The following is a 12,522-nucleotide window of genomic DNA, read 5'->3' as shown; positions in this document are numbered from 1 at the left end:
CACCAGGCTGAGACTTTTGGCTCCTACTAATGACCATGGGAGGACACAGTCAGGAGACACAGGGCCAGGGGCCTCCTGATTACTGGGGAGCAAAAAGTTGTGGCACCCCAGCCCCTTCCATATGACATACCTTTGTGTTTTGATCGTGGTTACTTGCATGGACCAACTCTGTTCACACTTCTGAATCCTTTTCTGGTCCTCTCTATACACTTCTAGGTTTAGCAAAGGATCCTGATAAGTCAGATATTTTTTCTTTGTTGTTGTTGTTGGGAGTCTTGGGACTTGAACTCAGGGTGTTGTGCTTGCTAAGCAATTCTGTGCTAAGCACAGAAATCACACTGCCAATTCATTTTCCATTAGTTATTTTTCAAGATCCATCTTCCTCTTTCTTTCCTAGGCTAGCTCTAGGCACTATCCCTCAGAATAGCTAGTCTTACAGGTATGACCGACTGCACCTGACAAAAACATCCTGTTCTTCATATCTGTTCATCCTTGATATCTGATGAGATTCCTCTTCCACCATGCACCATTGATGTCTGACCACTCTGGCCAGTGGTTATCATAATTGTGTCAGGTCTGTTTAACCAGAATCAACCAGTATTGCTTCTTTCTCCTTGTGAGCTTTCCATCCTGACATTCTCTGATGAGTGGAAATGAATTTCTACTAGCTCTTGGGCATGCTGCATTTGAGGTTGAGTGAAATCTCCATGCCTTAGTGCAGGAACACATTGTAGAAGTCCCTATACCGGTCTAAAGGTCCTTGAACAAATATTCCCAGTTGGGCTTATACAAGTTTCATTTAACTGCTGTATTTCTTTGTGTTTCATAGTTTTTGTTGTGCTAAGGTTTCGATTCATGGCCCTGTGCTTGTACCATAGGTTTTCTATGCTATAAGCCCTGCCTCCAGCAACTTCATTCCGTGTTCAATTTCAAGACTGTTGTTTGCTTTATGCCAAGGCTGGCATGAATGTCCCTCCTCATAGTTTTGCTTCCCAGTGTCATAAGGGGATAACAGGTACAAACCACCATGCTCAGCAATTGTTATCCTATCTAACTTGGATGCCTGGGCTGGTCTTGAACTGTGATACCCTAATCTCTACCTCCCAAGTAGAAAGGATGGTATAAGCTTGGACCTATCATTATGGTTCTTGGTAGTAATTGCAATACACTTGTCTTTCCCTTCCAGCAAGACAATAGGTGAAGCAGCATGTGTACCAAAGTCTTGATGCTGACCTGTGGGAGCCTTGGGGCTTTGCCCCCAGTGGCCTCAGCACTGCATTCCAGATCTCCTGGCAGCAAGAAGATGGAGAATGGGGGTGTGTGGAGAATGAAGGCTCCAAAGCTGAGTTTTCTTTCCTAAGCCCCACTTTCCTAACTTGCAGTAAAGGTATCTCTGCACTTCAGAAGGGATTTGACACTTACCACTCTTTTAACTTTGTGCAGCAGTATTGGAGCTTAAACTCGGGGCTTTTTCTCTCAGGGATGGCACTGTACTGCTTGAGTTACAGTTCCACTTGTAGCTACTCCTGGGTAAAGATAAAAAGTCTCAGACTTTTCTGCCCAGGTTTGCTTTGGACCATGGTCCTTCAGATCTCCTTTGTAGCTAGAATTGCAGGCAGGAGCTACCTTGCCCTATAGTTACCAGGCTGGAATCTGCATTCCTCTCTGCTATGATCAACCTCATCTGCAGCATGAGGTGCAGAGGAGCAGCCATCTTTGCACAACCTTTTGCTCCACTCTTTACTACTATAACTATGCTGCGAATATTTGTGAACCCATTTTTGCATGTATGTATATTTTTCTTTTTCTTAAAATTGTAGGGTATTTTTGACATGCACAACTTTCTGGAACACTGCCAGAATATTTGTACAGTAGTTAAAATGTTTACTCTGTTTATTTGTCATCAAAATAATTGAAGAAAGTAAATAATTGGAATCTTGTCTGAATTCTCATTTCCATTTGATTGTTTTGGTTTTCAGTGGAGAGACTATATATGCTTTTCCTGCTCCTTTTGTTATTTTTATTAATATGTGATAGAGGTATTACATGGGAATATTTTAACTGAAAATAGTAATCATCCTGTTATTAAAGTGTAAACAGTTTCTTGGGGCTGGGAATATTGCCTAGTGGTAGAGTGCTTCCCTTGTGAACCCTGGGTTCAATTCTTCAGTATCACATAAACAGAAAAAGCCTGAAGTGGTGATGTGGCTCAAGTGGTAGAGTGCTAGCCTTGAGCAAAAGGAAGCAGCAAACAGCGCTCAAACAGTGAGTTCAAGTCCCATGACTGGCAAAGACAAATTTAAACAGTTTCTCAATTAGCAGAGGAAGACAGGAGAGAATCCAGCAGGATGTAGCCGCCAATGTAGATGGAGGTGGATGACGTGTACTGTGGGCTCTGTGTGCTGGAACCACAGTTTGCTTGAGAGCTTCTTTGGAGGTTCTAGCAGGGGAACGCAGCTACTCGTATACCCTTGACCAAAGACCGGTCCTCCTCTATCGGGGGTGGTCGTCCTCTTCGACCGAGTGTGCAGCTTCGGGAGGGACTCACATGGAGCCGTGAGGGAGGAAGGGGACACCCGCCTAGCCAGCCTGATCAGCCAAATCAACCCTGGCGATCAATGGGGTGACAGATGTCCCACAGCCAGATGGCCCTCACATCCGGAACCACAGTTTTCTACCCGACTTTCCCTAGGGGATGATGAAATTTATACACCAAACTGTGTTTTGTTTGTTTGTATGTTTGTTTGTTCGTTCGTTTTTGCCATTTCTAGGGCTTGAACTGAGGGCCTAGGCACTGTTCCCAAGCTTCTTTTTCTCAAGCCTAGCACTCTACCACTTGAGCCACAGCACCACTTCTGACTTTTTCTGTGTATGTGCTACTGAGGAATCGAGGTCAGGCTTCATTCATGCTAGGCAAGCATTCTATCACTAAGCCACATTCCAAGAAACACTAAAAATGTTTACTCTGTCTTTATTCTTACATGAGACATTTAAGACTCTTGAAAAATACATAGGCAATGAAAACATAGCTCTCATGATTTTCCCTCTCTGTTTCACCTTCCAAACTCATAGAACTATTTTCCCACCAAGTCTCAAAACTAGCACTTTATCTCTTGTCCCTTGTGTGATGTTTGTCCTGGGCAACCTACCAGTGTCCTGTCTGTTCCGCACTGCACCATGGCCAGAGGTCTTCACCAGCAGTTGAGGAAGATGCTCCAGACACTAGCTCTGAGTCTTTTGTCCTATAACTCCTTTGGACTGCCTCCATCTTGGATGTAAGGAACATATTCCCCCCAGATCATTTTCTAGTAGTAAAATAATGCATGCTTCTCATTACTTTTCTGATAATTTTTTTTCTTTTTTAAAACTATGTGCCCTTTTCCTCTTTTGTCAAATTGTACTCCAATCAATGATTGCCTTAGACACAGCCCCAGGAAGCTGATTCCAGTGATCTGCATGATTGGAAGGCCAGAAGACCACCCACTTCTCCTAGTGAACCATGAGTACATATACGTCTACACTTCAGAACTAATTGCAAGTCTGAATACACACACACACACATACACACACACACACACACACACACACACACACAAATTAATATAGAGGCATTGAAAACTTAAAGGGACTTCATTTTCATAAAAGTTTAAAATTTTATTAATCTTGAGTCAACACATTATTACATGAATCAGTAATATACATCTATTTAGAGTAGTAATTAAAGTAGTGATATCATCTTACAAATTTAAAAAACTATCTTCAAATTTACATCACAATGTGTATCTTCAGTGACTTGGTGTAAAATCCTCCATAGGAGGACATGGGGGCTTTGAAGACAATGTGGGTTCTCTGAGCAAGCTGTCCCAGCTAAGTCCTTCCTCATCTCCATCCTGTATCTCACACAGTGGGATAGAGGGTCCAGGAGGCAATTCCACAGAGGTTGTTCTGGTCTCTGGCCAACTTTCCATAGCCATTGACGCCCCAGCTTTTGCCCCAGCTGAAGAAGAGCAAGTTTTATATTTAATAGTTAAAATAATGCACAATGGCTTTAGTAACAGTAACATGCAGACTCCGCAGGCAGAATTGAGATGGGCAGGTGTTCTTCATCCTTTCTTCATCTTAATCTGGTCATGACTTTGGGCCCAGTTCCAAAATAATTATATTACATGGGATTATAAAAGCAGAGACAGAATGGGCACATGTGGTACAGAACTTTCAGAATTTAAAAATTGAATGGTAAACTACAAAATCAATAGCTTAGTGCAGGAAAGCCTGTGGCAGAATCTACTTCTATAGTCACACATTCATAGTTGACTAGAAACAAGATTTGTGAAGCCTGTGTCCAACTATGGACTCTGAACAGTAAATTTTCTTTTGAATTTCTACTACAGATACATTAAGCAATTTATTTCCCCCTCCATACCTCCCTTTCATCTTCCCATCTTCCCTTCCTCCCTTTCTTCTTTTTTCCTTCCTTTATTCCTTCCTCTCTTTTCTGGTCTTTCCTTCCTTCCTTCTTTCATTTTGTTTTTGTGATGGTGCTGCACCTTGAACTCAGGACCTGGGTGCTGGTCATTTTGCTCAAGGCTGGCACTGTACCCCTTGAGCCACAACATCACTTCTGATCTTTTGGTGGCTCACTATAGATAAGGGTCTCATGGGCTTTCCTGCCTGGGCTGGCTTTGAAACTTGATGCTCACAGCTCAGCTTTCTGATTAGCTAGCATTAGCTAGCTAGTTATGAACCTCTAACACTGGATGTTTTGGCAATTTCTTACCTGTTCTTGATCAGCCAGTATTTGTTCGTTGCTGTTTCTTTTTCTCCTTCATATCCGTAGCCAACGATCAGAACAGCATGAGTCAATGGGCGTCTGGCACAGTTTTGATCATGATAAAGGCCTAAGAAAGAAAAGCAAAATCTATATGAGGCTCCAGGAACCTGAGAGTGTCTCACTGTGAGGAACAATAAGGAAAGTATTTCTAAATCCACCAAAGTAGTATAAACTCCATGTAAGGCTTCAGAACTATACTATGGAAGCTAGAGAGCTAGGCTGAAAATGGACAGAAATACAAAGGAGCACATATTCCTGGGTAAAAGGCTTGTCTAATAGTGTAGAAGAATACTGCATGAAATCTGGTCATTTTATTTCTAGGAGGTTGCGTAAAATTCAGAGGTCCTTGAATCAAGAGTGTCTTTTTAGATCTAAATACGAAAGTATCCAGATGTAGTGAGTGGCTCATGTCTGTAATACTAAACACTCAGGAGGCTGAGATCTGAGAACTGCAGCTCAAAGGCAACCTGAGCAGGAAATTCCATGAGGATCATCTCTACTTAACCAGGAAAAGGGTCAACTTGCAGGAATGTCTCAAATGGGACAGTATCACCTTTGAGAGAAAAAGCCAAACTAAAGCACAAGGGCCTGAGTTCAAGACCCAGTAGTGACATAAAGGAATAAACAAATAAAAATATGCAAAATTAAAAGAATGGGCAATTTATAAATACTCAATACTTGAATAAAATTTAAGTTGTACTACATACATTTAATGACGAAGTTACTTAAAATTGTTATCAAGATGGATATGGACACATGCTTGGAATCATGTCTATTGGGAACATGAAGTCCAAAAGAATTGCATGAAAAGACTGAGAAACCAGGTGCCATACATGGCCCTAAATATCTCCATCCATTCACACTGAGTACCGAGTCAATTGTTGGGACACTTTTGCAATGCATCTGCATTTTTCAACAAAGAGCACACTTACCTCCCTTATAGTACTTGAATGAATCACGGAGCGAATGAACACCAGCAGCAATGGGACCCACAGTGGCCACAGCATGCATAAGAGCTTTCTCATTTGGGGGAATATTGATGAATCCAGTGACATTAGCAACAGATTTCTCAGGGTTATACCTGCAGGGTCCAACCTTTTAAGGGAAAGGGGGAAGAGACTTGATTATAGTCATCCAGCTCCTAACGAACACTCCGAACACTCCATTTGCAACTTAGGGTTTCTGATTCAGTGCTGTTATAACCCAGAAGGGGAAATCCTGTTATTAGTTGATTTGAAAGTGAAAATCCTCTCATGTCTCTTTGTGCATTATGCTGCTTCTAGCAGTTCATACACATTGTTCACAACAGACAGATCTTAGAGAATAACATACATATACTTTGTGTTCCATAGAAATCATATCACCTGGATGTCAAGCATATGTGTGCACTGGCCCACAGAACTCCAAAAGAGCTCATGACTGTAGTGTGATAGAACAGATAGTTGAGAGAAAAGATGCTATCATTGGCAGTGCAAACTGGGAAGAATAAGTCTCATCTTTCAAGCTGTTCCACTGTCTACAGTTGTGACAATCAAGGGAAAGAGCTGCAATTACCCTTGCTTCATATGGGTACGATTCCTCTGAGTCCAGGCCTCCGATTTTCTTAATATATTGGTAAGCCCAGTCTGGCCGGCCACCATCACAGCCATAGTTGTCTTTAGAACAGTCCATTAGGTTCTGCTCACTGAGTGACACCAGTTTGCCAGTTTTCTTGAACATCTGTCCTTCTAGCGCACCAGTTGTGCTGAAAGTCCAGCAAGAACCACAGTTTCCCTGTTAAGAGAACGAACATCTTTCACACAAAGAACAAATAACAAGACATTGACATGGGCTCCTAGGTTTGAACATTCTGCAAAAGAAAAAGGAACTCCCTGTCACTCCAGAGTGGGCCAAAGGAAGTGACAACTCTTCCTAGGTTTGCTATGGGCAGTGAAAGGGGCGCCTGTGACGCTGCCATACCTGATCCTTCACATGAGACACGTAGCCTTTCTCTCTCCAGTCCACAGAGGCAGGTAGCTCATCAAGTAGAAATTCCGGGTATATTTGTCCTTCATTGTGCCCATCGGGCTGAAAGTCACTTCCTGCTGGATTAAATTCTATAGTAGTCTTCATGAATTCTTCAGTGGTCTTCAAGAAAGAATAAAGAACATATGGAAAAGCAAGGTCATTTTGTGGAGAACTGAGGAGAGCAAGCCCAGTGATAAGCAAGGCACATGACACTTACCATGTCTCCAAAGGCGTTAATTTCCATGGTATAGCTATGTTTCCCTTGGCTGTATTCCTCATTGTGCACGGCAATCATTTTATAGTTCTCCTCCCATATTGCTCTCCGGAAAATATCTTCATCCTAGGATTAAACACAAGTGATGACCACTCTGTCTATTAAAATCCAAGCCCTGGTCACTAAAATGGACCTGCAGACAAAGATGGACAGAGTCTCTGGCCAGGATGCTGTCCACCTTTGGATGCTTATCTCTAATGTCAGAGAAGAACAACATATCTGCCCCCATTGTGCTCTTATGACTGCTTAGATTACTGCTTCGTCAGACTTGGTTTCTAGAAGCTGCTCTCTGGTTATAAAGTCCCATCAGCAAGTCTCTTGTCTCTGGGGTCCCTCTGAACACTTTGGATGTTACCCACCGAGTTGTAGCTTTTCCCATATTTTGTCTTCCACTCCGTCCACTCTGTATCCAAACTGGGATCAAATGTTGGAGCAGCTGAGGCCATTCCCAAGCACAGGATGGCCAGCAACAGACAAGGATCCATACTGAAAACCTGGAAAGGGACATAAAGCCGGGATCTCATGTGACTCTTGCTTTTGAGCAGCCTTCTTAGCCTCATCTGGAAAATCATGAAGGCTCCCTTGATGACTTAAACCTTAAAATTGGTCTTTCAAATATTTCTTCAAAACTCTGGAGAGGTTTAACTGTATTGTAGAATTCAAATAGCCAAGTGGAGGTGAGCGGTCAAGTTCTGGGCATAAAGAATATCCTGCCCAGAGCTCTAGGGGGTGAAGCAAAGTTTGCAAGGATAATGGTCACTTCCAGTTTGATCACTCAGGCAAAAAATCTCAGTAAATGGGATGTCTGATCTCAGCTAGGGGCAATGAAATTTGTCAAAGTTCAGAGACCACTGGCATTTCCATAGCCAATGCATAGCAGAGGATGGATCAGCTGTGCCTTGGCATCTTCTTGGGAAAGACTCTTCCAGAATACACTTCCTTGACAAAGTAGGAAGACAGCACCCCACATTCCCACAGTTTCTCCATGTCACAACCTGCTGTCCCATTTATGGACTTGGTCATGTCCACAGGGTAATGCAAGCCAACGCCCCCAGGACAAGCACCTGGACAGGAGCAGGCTACTTAGGGGGCTCCAGGCTTAGGTTTGCGTCAGCCCATGCCCTACATGGGTCGAGGTATTGACTGTCCAAGAACATACCTTCTGTTTCTACCTTCATCACATTTTCTTGGAATGTGTGAACCTTACCCAGTATTGATGCACAAGGGAATATTTCCTGGTGGTTCAAGAACAGGTGAGCTTCTCAGTTCAGTTTAAGGGAACCCTTATGTATCCTGACAAGATGCAGACTGAACCAATTGAACAACCTAAGATCTTCTGGATATTGGAATGGCCACACTGGGTTTCTCTCTGCTGCCAACCCACCCCTGCCACCCTTCTCTTCTGTCCCACAATGTCAGTGAGGCAGAACCCAAAGTTGAGTCTGCTGTGATCTTGTCCCTGAAAGGCACTCTATTCCATCCCTTGTTCCCACCATTCCTCCGAGCGTTGGAATGCTCACCTGAGTCAGAAGCTGTGTAGGAGCACTCTGCAATGCAACTCTCCAAAGACCGCTGTCCTAACAGCACTGGCCTGGATAGCAGGTTTTAAAGCCTCAGGACCACTAACTGGCCTGGAGTTCTCCCACCTCCTGAACTATGATTGGCTACTCCAGCCACAAGGAGGGACCTGTTCAGCCTTGGACAAGGTCAGCTTCACTTCTGTCTCCCATGTTCACCCTCTGTTCTTCTGCTATAGGATGCCCTCTGCCTTGGCATCAGCCAGCAAGAAGGTCCTTACCAGATGCTGGCACGTTGATATTGAACCCCTCAGACTCTAGATCTGCAAAGCAGCATTTTCTGATGATAAATTACACAATCTGTTGAATTCTGCTACTGCCACAAATAATAGAATAGGTACTGCACAAGTAGAACAACACATAGAACACATATCTGTCTTTTTGTCTCTGAAGAGTTCATTTAGCATAGTATTAACAAGGCTTATCCATGTTGTAGCATGTGTCAGAATTTTATTCTTTGTAGACACTATATTTTGATTATTGGGTGTTTTAGTTGTTTGGGCATTTTGATAATATTCCTATCAACATAGATGTACAAATATCTTTTGTGTATGTACTTAAAAATGAAATTGCTAAATAAATAACTGCATGCTTGATTTCCCTCCCTCTATTTTCCACAGTTGATTTACCATTTTCTTTATTAAAACCAATGTTTCCAAATCTAATCACCTCTTCACTGTTTTTTTCCTTCTTGTCTTCCTTCCTTTTATCCTTTTTCCTTCCTTCCTTCCTTCCTTCCTTCTTCTTTTCTTTCATCATCTCTCTCCTTCCATTTTTTCTTCTCACACTCCATTCTTTCCCATTTCTTTTCTTTCTCCACTCTTTTTCTCCTCCTCTCAGTACTTATCCTATACCTGTAAGTTGGCATCTCATTGTAATTCTCATTCGTATTCCTGTGATAAGAAATAAATACAATATGAAACATCTTTTCATGTGCTTATTTGCTATTTCTATAGAGAGAGGAGAAGAATATCTACTCAAGTCTTCTTTGGATATTATTCAATAGAGTTTTTTGTTTGTCATAGTGAAAGTGGGTTTTATTTAGGAGCTCTTTATATTTTCTCAGTTTTAATTCCTCATTACCCCCATGATTTGCAAATATTTTCTGATGATTCACTTTCTATTCTATTCTAGAGCATTGAGTGTAGAAACGTTTTTCATTAGGAAGAGATCTAACTTATTTATTTTTATCCATGATTACTTTTACTATAATTGAAAAATCATTGCTAACTCTCATGTCTTAAAGCTTTTAGCCTATCTTTTTGTGTACTTCCTTTGATTTATTTACTTTATGCTGAAATGTTTGATTCATCTGATTAATTTATGTACCCACAGTACAGGTGAAAAAAAATGGCTATTCTATCTTTAAAAAAAATCTTCTTTCCCTAAGAGATAATATTTTCACTCTCTGGTAAGACTTTTTAAATTCAATACATGCAGATTGCATTCTAAGATTTTTCAAGAAGTAGCTCCAATTTCCACATCCAGGGCTGAGCTCAGGTGTTTGTGAAACTATACTATATTGCTAGTGACTGGAAGGAGATAATTGATGGCCTGTTCTTTTCAAAGACTTTGTGGAATTTGACAAAACCATTAAAAATATCTACCCTAGAATTCTAAAATAGAGGTTTTACAGTTGCCCCTGGGCCTCCTCTCCAGGAGTTAGAGGGAGAAAGCTTGTGACTGCCTTGGCCCCTCCCACCCATTGAGCTTGACCAGGCTGAGTGGCAGCTGCTGCTCTCAACAGCAGACTCTTGGTTCCTTGGAAATTAAAAAACCTTAGGGTACAGACTGTGGCCTCACTTAGTACCAAGTGAACTTCACTGGAATTACGCCAAGAAGTCCCTAGGTGCAGGAGAAATAGGGGAGTAGGTGGTGTTCAAAAGAACCTGGAAGACATGAGCTCTCCAAACTATTTATACAATAGCAGTACAAATTCTTCTGAAACCTGAAGCTTGGAAAATGGGCAATTTTCCAATGGAAAATAGCAATTTCTTTCACCTCCCTACTCTTCTGTCCCCCACATCATAGTAAAAATCCCTTTGGTGGTGGATGATGGACACATTTTGGTCACATGGCCAACCCTGGATCTTTAATAGAAACCTAGGTTGGCAGAGCTTCCAGTTCCCATGTACATACAGTGCAGTATTTGTGCATCTGCCCAGGTTCTTTCACACATTAAGGAAGCATGACAGGATTCTCTCTTCGGCCACAGGACATTCTGAGCAACAAGAAAACCTGAGAGATCTTATGTGAACCCAACACCCTGATGTCCCTTAACACTTCTCCCTAGGAGGACAACTGGAGATTATTAGTTTGAAATAACTGGATTACTTTTGTAAAGACTGTCTTTTCAAAAGTAAGTCAGCATTATCAGCATTATCCAATAAAAATTCACTTGCAAGATGATGAATATGTACCACTATAAATTTATATACATATATAAAATTATATGGAAAATAGTTAATGAATTCATATTCATATGACTCATGAAGCAATTTTATTTGTGAGGAGTTCTCTTTGTTTTTGTGCGGGTACTGAGACTTGAATTCAGAGTCTTGATTCTCACTGGGCTTTTCCCCTCAAGGCTGATGCTCTACCACTTGAGCCATACCTCTGCTTCCAACTTTTTGATGGTTAATTGGAGATAAGTCTTGAGAATTTTTCTGCCCCAACTGGCTTCCAACCATCATTCTCAGATTTCTACCTCAGAGTAGGTAAGTATAAAAACATGAGAAACTAGCAAGCATGCAGAGATTTCTGGGCTTTTTGTGTCTTGCTTTTTCTAGAAGATTAAATCATCAGCGAATTAACTGGCTAGGCATATGTTCCACAATCAAGAATTCATGAAATTCTGCCAAGAGTCTGTGTCTCAATCCTGTGATCTCAGATCTCAGGATCCAAGCTCAAAGCCAGGCTTGGAGGAAATATCCTGGAGAATCATCTTGAATTAAATACCAAGCACCTGCAGTAGAGCTGTGGCTCAAGTGGTAGAGGGCTAGCCTTTTAGCACAAAAGCTCAGGGACAGTGCCTAGGCCCCGAGTTCAATCCCTTGATCTACAACCTCCACCATCAATAAAAAGAATAAGAATAATCATTAATGAAGCTAGTCAGGTACCTGAGTGTGGAGCCTGTCAGCTACTCTGGGGGCTAAGATCTGATTATTGGAGATCTGAGCCATCAGTACACATAGTGAAGTCCATGAGACCCTTTTCTCCAATTAACCACCAAAACTCTCAGAGCAAGTTGTGGCTCAAGTGGTAGAGCACTAGTCTAGAGCAAAAAAAAGGCTTAAGGACAAGACCTAGTCCTTGAGTTCAAGGCCCAGGACCACCTTTATACACACACACACACACACACACACACACACACACACACACACACACTATAATTAATGAATCATGAATCTATCACTTTCTTCTCCTAGTCCTTGATTTGTAGTTTGAACTTCTGCTTAGGATTCATTCATGTGTACCTTTCCTAACAGCCTCTCAGAGGCTCAGCCTCTCCATGTTAGATCTCAGATGACCACAACAGTCTTATTTTGGCAGAGATAAGCACAGAACAGAGATGTGTTGGAAGGAAACTGTGGTAGTGCACCCTGGTACAAGAGGTAATGGGAAATTACCTTGTAGGAATAATCCCACATTTTCACACTCATTCTAGATTTGTGGTCTCTAGCATCCTTTAGAGGTCAGGGATGCTGTTCCTCAGGTCTGATTTGAGCCTTCAGATACCTCCTGACTCTCCTGTGGCAGGTATATGACAATGCATGTAAAAAGTAGGAAATGCAGGCCATGTACTGGGAGTTCATACCAGTAATCCTAGCCAC

General features: G+C 41.9%; 1 protein-coding gene across 1 annotated transcript; it reads right to left on the bottom strand.

Annotated features, from left to right (window-relative positions):
* Window positions 1-3,897: 3,897 nt before the first annotated feature.
* On the bottom strand, window positions 3,898-7,597 carry LOC125345279 (procathepsin L-like). Its single transcript, XM_048337498.1, has 7 exons — window positions 7,472-7,597; window positions 7,056-7,178; window positions 6,791-6,937; window positions 6,386-6,604; window positions 5,764-5,926; window positions 4,778-4,898; window positions 3,898-3,997 (listed from the first exon to the last, which is right to left on the bottom strand). Exons 1-7 carry the CDS (start codon window positions 7,595-7,597, stop codon window positions 3,898-3,900), a joined length of 999 nt encoding a protein of 332 aa, XP_048193455.1.
* Between the last annotated feature and the right edge of the window lie 4,925 nt (window positions 7,598-12,522).

Source organism: Perognathus longimembris, unplaced genomic scaffold, assembly GCF_023159225.1.
Source record: "Perognathus longimembris pacificus isolate PPM17 unplaced genomic scaffold, ASM2315922v1 HiC_scaffold_5465, whole genome shotgun sequence".
Lineage (NCBI taxonomy): Eukaryota > Metazoa > Chordata > Mammalia > Rodentia > Heteromyidae > Perognathus > Perognathus longimembris.
The sequence above is the reverse complement of the archived record's forward strand: the minus strand, read 5'-3'. Positions and strand labels throughout refer to the sequence as shown.